Source organism: Malurus melanocephalus, unplaced genomic scaffold (assembly GCF_030028575.1).
Source record: "Malurus melanocephalus ecotype Western Australia unplaced genomic scaffold, MMel_1.1 scaffold_1049, whole genome shotgun sequence".
Taxonomy (NCBI): Eukaryota; Metazoa; Chordata; class Aves; order Passeriformes; family Maluridae; genus Malurus; species Malurus melanocephalus.
This window is the reverse complement of record NW_026624281.1, coordinates 15,668-22,062: the sequence shown is the minus strand read 5'-3', so window position 1 is coordinate 22,062 and position 6,395 is coordinate 15,668. Positions and strand designations below refer to the sequence as shown.

At 35.4% G+C, this 6,395-nt stretch overlaps 1 protein-coding gene across 1 annotated transcript in view; it reads right to left on the bottom strand.

The window, feature by feature from the left end:
* Positions 1 to 6,395, bottom strand: part of LOC130586061 (SH3 domain-containing kinase-binding protein 1-like) — a gene marked incomplete at its 5' end in the record, with an annotated part of 93,635 nt that overhangs the window by 83,850 nt on the left and 3,390 nt on the right. Inside the window, one exon of the mRNA XM_057386771.1 lies at positions 84 to 190. Within this exon, the coding sequence (XP_057242754.1) occupies positions 84 to 190 (107 nt within the window). The remainder of the gene's footprint in view (positions 1 to 83; positions 191 to 6,395) is intronic.

Sequence of the window (6,395 nt, the reverse complement as noted above, 5' to 3'; positions counted from 1 at the left end):
TTTAAATGATATTCTGAGGAATTTAGAATGCACAAAAGCTGTCAGAAATTCATGTGTGAATATCCAATTAAARATGTGCTCACCTCTCCCACAACTTCAATGATGTCACCAACTTTTAATTCCAATTCATCTTCATTTTGAGGCATATAACTGAAAGCCACCTGACATCTCCTTCTTCTGCTTCTTTCTCCTGAGGGGAATGAAGGAAACAGGGAAATGGTCAAATGGAAATAAAATTCCATGGCAAAAACACAAGCTGGGGAAATTATTAATGACAAAATATTATTCTTTGAGCATTGTTACCAGAATCTGAGTGTTTGCAATAATTAGTCTATGTGCTTAGAGTCAAATTACAGAAAGAGCCAAATTGGGCTTCCTAAGATGGACAAATTTCACCCAAAAGATCTTGGAAAGGTTTGCTGTGATTAATACTCTAATTATTGGTGTAGGCAAATCCAGAAATGAAGGGATGGGGAAGGGATCCAAAGCTTTGTGGCTATTTTCTCATCTCTAGAAGGATATAAACCATGCTATTTCAAATAATTTATATACAGTATGCACACAAACATATACTCTACACAAATAAATGTACTTTCTCTATTGCTCTTAACTGTTAAACATGCTCCACACACACCAAAATCATGTGTGAACAATTTCCAAGCACGGTCTTAATCTGAAATTAAATTACAGAAATAGATTTTATGGTGAGTCTATTTGTTCTGCAACATTTCTTGATAATCCTGCTCTAGGGTGRAGAGCAATAAAAAGAGTTACAGATTTTTTTTTTTCTAGTCTATGAATTGAAACTAAAAAAAGAAGGTAGAAAAGAATCCACTGATTTTAGCTTTTTTTTTTCCACAGCCACTGCAATCTGGCATGAGTGATAGCTTTTTGATTGTTTAAATTATTACCTTAATCAATGTAGCCAAACTCACTCAAATTGGCTCTTTTTTCTGCCTACAGATGCTCATTCTKCACCATCTAAACTGAAATGGTCCTAAACTTTCCACAGCTGCATTGCAAATAACTTAAATAAAATAAACACCTTCTATATTCAGTGCTCCTTTCATTGTGCAGGAGAGGCTGCCTATTTCCCCTAAAAATAACATTTCCACTCTGATTTCCAACATCAAGCAGCAACTGATGTGACARATGGCAATTGTCATCCTATTTAATAATAAATATTATTTATTTATAATAAATAAATAATATATTAAAATAAATATAATAAAATATTCTCCAGTCGTGTGATTCTGGAGAATATTTTTGAGAGTAAGAAATAAACACAATTCTGGATGTTAATAATATGAATCCCTCCCTTTCCCAATCCATAAATTAATTTTATTAATCTACAGAAATCCAGTGAAGGTTTGTATTCATCTCCATTAATCTCATGGTTGTCTCACTGCTCTTCCTCGCCTTCCAAATTTTTCTCTAAAGAAATACCAAAGTGAAGGGTACCAAGCTAGAAACATTGATTCTATGCACCAATTAATGTTCTCTCTAATGAAAAATAAAAAAAACATGAGCTGTGTGAAGAACTCTTCAAAACAGCCCTTTTTTTATTGGTGTGGCCAGAACAGACTTTAAAAGGTCTAAAGTTATGTCAAATGGACAAAGGAATTAATTTGTATTTAGAAGTTTGAAACAAATAAGCAAAAAAATAACTCTTTGAGGGCACAAAACTGATTTATTTGATCAGATCCTTAAAATGGTGGTGTTGCCTCTGACAGAGGAGACCACAAAGGGGTTTTTCTCCAGCTGTAAACATTCAAGAGAGAACATCATTTCCATAAATATAAATGTTCCTCTGGCCTTAGCAAGAAATCCAAAAAAAGAGGCAACAACAACTTATTGGCATTACCTTTGAAGGGGAATCAAAATCTGAGGAAAAGCTACACAAAAAATCCCATTGGCATTTAAATGCTGCTGTCAGACCCAGGAAAAGTCACAAACTGATAACTCCTGATTAGATGAAAACCACAGCAGCAAAATAGATAGGAAGTAAACTTCAAAGWATTTCAAAGTTAACTGGAATTTTCAAATCCAAACTACTTTTTTTTTTTAAACATAAAGGCTCTGTCATGAAACAGATGTTTATGTAAATGTGTTCATGTGTGAGTGGGTTCTATGGTTTCTGTAGAGCCTATTTTCTATTTTGTTTTTTTTGCTGGCAATGCCTTTGGAGCCAGCCCTGTCACTCTATTAGGAGAAAAATGACAAACTAAAGAAATTTCCTGTCTTCTATTTCAGATTTTCCTGCCCATGGCATCATCTGCCCATCAGTCTCAGTTTGATTTGATCCTCCCAGTTTTCAAAGCTGTGTCTGGAACTGGGAGGAACTGGTCCAGTGCAGTGTCTGCTGTGATGATTCAGCCAAAACCCAGCTCTAAATTCAATGTGGAAAAAGACAAAAAGCAAGCATTGCAGAACTAAAAGATGATTTACACACATTTAGGGTGCACGTCAGTGATTTTAATGGTAGATGTGCTTTGGACAGCCAACCTAGATGGTTATTGTATCACCTTTCTGTTTTTATAAATCATTGGGTTTTGTCTTGTTTGAGACAATTTTAAGGGGAGCACTCTAAAGTGAGTTTTCTGCCCTTTGTTTTAAACAATCTCTTCACAATAGGGAAAAACAAATATGAGTTATCCATGACAATTGTGTCTATCAAAATGCTAAGAAAAAAGACAGAAGGGCAAACTTCCTGCAGAGAAAAATTCCTAAAACCACTGCCCTCAGTAGATGCTTTTGAGAAAGCTACCTAATAAAAAGCAAATAGCATAAAAAATATTAACTTTTTTAATTGCTTTAATTACATTGAAGATAGTTTTATAAGACTTCAGATAAAGTCTTAGTCATACTCATTTCTAATGTGGATTCTTCCATAATACAAGGACTCCATCCTCTTATACCCACCCACTGGAAAAAAATACGGTTCAGATTTTAGAAGGCACCAAAACTTTCAAGTTCCAATTTCCTTCTTTTCCTGGAGGGCTTTGGCAGTGTAATTCTGGGATCTGACACGACAATTCCAACTCTCCCATCATCCACGTGCTGTTAAAAGGTAAATTTGTTTTGGATGGATGACAAGAAAAATCTGCTGAGGTTTCTTCCCCATTTAGCAGAAAATAGAATTAACCTGGGTGGAAACAGAATTAACCTGGGTGGGAATATTGGGGAGGAAATATATATTGGTGGGGAAATATATATTGGGGTGAGTGTGTGTTTGTGGGAGGGGGGTGTTTAGGTTGGGTTTTTTTGGTCTGGTTTGAATTTGTGACATCAATAAACCAGAGAAGAGCAACATAAAGTGAAGGAGRTGAGGGGAGATGGAATTTCTGAGCACTCTCAAATGGGTTATGGAAAGCTGCTGTTTTTCTACATGTGGATGAACTGGGAATTGCCTGCTTTGACATGTGCAGCCAAATGGCAGAGATTCCATTAAATACAATTATTCCAATTATTCCATTAAATACAATTATTCCAATGCAATGAGGCATCGCTGCTACAACAAATTTCTGAGTGTGGTACCCACGAGTGTTTGCTCTTGCTACACTCCACAGCAACATTTCCAAACTTCAGCCAAATGGCTGCTGCTCAGAATTTTGTGGCCAAGATTTATCTGTGAGGAACCTGAAAACATGGAAGACACCACTGTCAGAATAACAGCGAGCCTCATTGTTCCATTAATTTATTCTTTTGTTAAAAACCACGCAGCAGTAGTCAGGCCTTTTATTGGGCAGAAGTCTTTTGCATAACAGCAGTAATTAATTGAAGCAACTTCCAGCAATAACATAGCAGCAAAGTGGTCAAAAGCTTTGAGGAGAAAATCATAAATTAAGTAAGAAGTGAATTCCATATGGCCCAGCTGGAGCCAGGCTTGTGCGTGTGACACAGAACTGCAATATTAGTGAGGCTGAGATCATCACTTAAGCCTAACCCAAAGCAGAAGGAAACATTAGATAAATAACTGTAAATAAACTCAAAAGACAATTCCACAGTTTAACCMTWCCCTGMCRAATTTTTTTTCTTTCTTMATCTGAAAGTTTTTCAATGCAYGTAAATGGAGTAGAAACTTCATCAAGAATGCATTTAAATCAKCAGCAGCAAATTAGACAAAGCAGCTCCAAACTCTAATGGGAACCCTGGGACTTGGCAGATGGGCTACATACTTTGTAATCTATCTTTCAGAAAGAAAGTGGAAAATTCACTATTAAATTACATATTTAACACTATTAAACTACATATTAAACTACATATTAAACTACATATTAAATGACATATTTCGACCACATGCAGAACTGAAAAGGAGTTCATTAAATCTACTAGTTCTAGTGCCTGGATCTATTAAACTTCATCATGTAAGTTTTTATTTTGGATGAGCATTAGAGTGAAACACTCCATCACAAGATATAAATTGGAGCTTGGGGACAGGGTTTCAAACAGGCTTTTTAAACTGTACTTTAGGAGCAGGAACTCAGTAAATACAGGAAAAGCATGCTCAGCTTCCCACCTTTTTCCAGAAATGCAAAAATATTTCTCAGCAGCAAAGGGGTTTTTAGACAGCAGCCACCAGCTTTTCCCAAATCACCCATACCTGTAGCAACTAAAGCTTTTCTAAAGAACAAGAAAGTATATACAAACTTGAAATATTCTTTCTTGGATTAGAGATCAAGTTTAAAAACTCAAGAACAGCAACACGACAAGATTTTTCAAATGGTCCAAACGGGCCTTTTCTCTTTCCATTCTCATTGCAYACATCTCATGTTATTATGGGATAATTCTAAAAATATTATCCCCTTAGCTAAGTTTTCAGATAGTGGCCAACTACTTGGGACTTTGCTGCTTTTTTGTATTCCACTCTAGAGAAAACATTTGAATAAACCAAAACCAAACATGAGCTGCATCTTTTCCCCTTCYCTTATGTCCCATCCCATAATTCACACAGCTTAAATGGCCAATGCACAACAGCACTTCAACATAGAGTAAATGAAAGCAAATAGCTGTAAATTGAAAAACCACTGAGAATATTTAGTTTTTGTTATGTTCTCCTCTCCAAAAATAAAGGCACTTAGATTAAACCACACGGATTCCTACACGGTTATCTCTGAAAGTATTCACTTAATATTACCAGTCTTAAAACTGACTTCTGGCCAATTTAACTAAAGAACAAAATTCACAAACAGCTTTAAAAAGTAGAACTTTTTCTTAAAGACTGCTAACAGCTCTGCTACTTTAATTTTAGATACCAGAATATCCATGCTTTTTTGATGGGTTTTCAATCTCTGTAATGACACTGCACTTCAGGTTTTACTCTGACCTCTATTAGATCAAACAAGGATGAAAAATTGTCACCACCATKGTCAACATTTTCTTTTCACTCCAACAGGTGACAACATCCATTCAACAAATGCCTCAAGAAATGCTGAAAAGATGCAAAAAATACTGCAAAAAAAGCAGTTTTCTGCTTGCTGCACTCATGAGAGCTATTACACAATGAACACATGCAATAAATCAATGACACTGAACAAAAACCAAAACTTTTTCATACTTGGCACTCAAGACATCGGTCAAATTCTTAATCTAGAATCTTGTTTTAATCTAGAATCTTCTTTTAATCTAGAATCTTTAATCTTTTAATCTTGTTTTCCTCTGGAATATCTGTACAATCTGTTCGTTTTGCCATTAAAGGAAACAAAATTAAACAAAAATTATTAACACATCCCCGAGCAGTGCATTTTCCAGTTCAGCAGTGCTCCTAAAGCCTAAGAAACCACATAAAATGTGCTTTGAAATACAAGCCCAGACAAATCCTAAATTTTGGGAGCTAACAACAGGAATCCAGGAGATAATGGGAAATGCACCATTAGCTCTATGATGGCTGAGCAGAAAGATATCTCAGTACTGAAAGTGAAAATTAACATTTTTTGTCTCACAATTTCAAAAAATTAACATTAGCATGGAATCCACACAGGAAAGTTCCCTCCACAAGTGGAGGATAAATATTCTGTATCAGGAGGATATCAGATTATCCTCCAATATTGAGCAACAAATGGGGAAAAAAAAAATTAAAAAAAAACCTAAAAGGCTGTTTTGGCAAATCTCCAGCCTACAAATACATGTATATATATACAAGGGGACAAAAAGTCACCCCAGGAAAGGTTGGAAATATCAATTTGCAATACCTGCATCTTGCCAGCTCTGCAGCATCTTTAGTTTTTTGAGAAACTCTGAATGCCACAGCAATTTTCCCATGTATTTTTAGTTGTTCTCATCAGTTAAACAAGTCTCTRTGGCATTTATAAGCATTCATTTTTACTACACTAATGAAATATTAAGAGTGATGGCTCATGGTAAGAAGGCTGCCAGCAATTTAGTTTTTTAATATA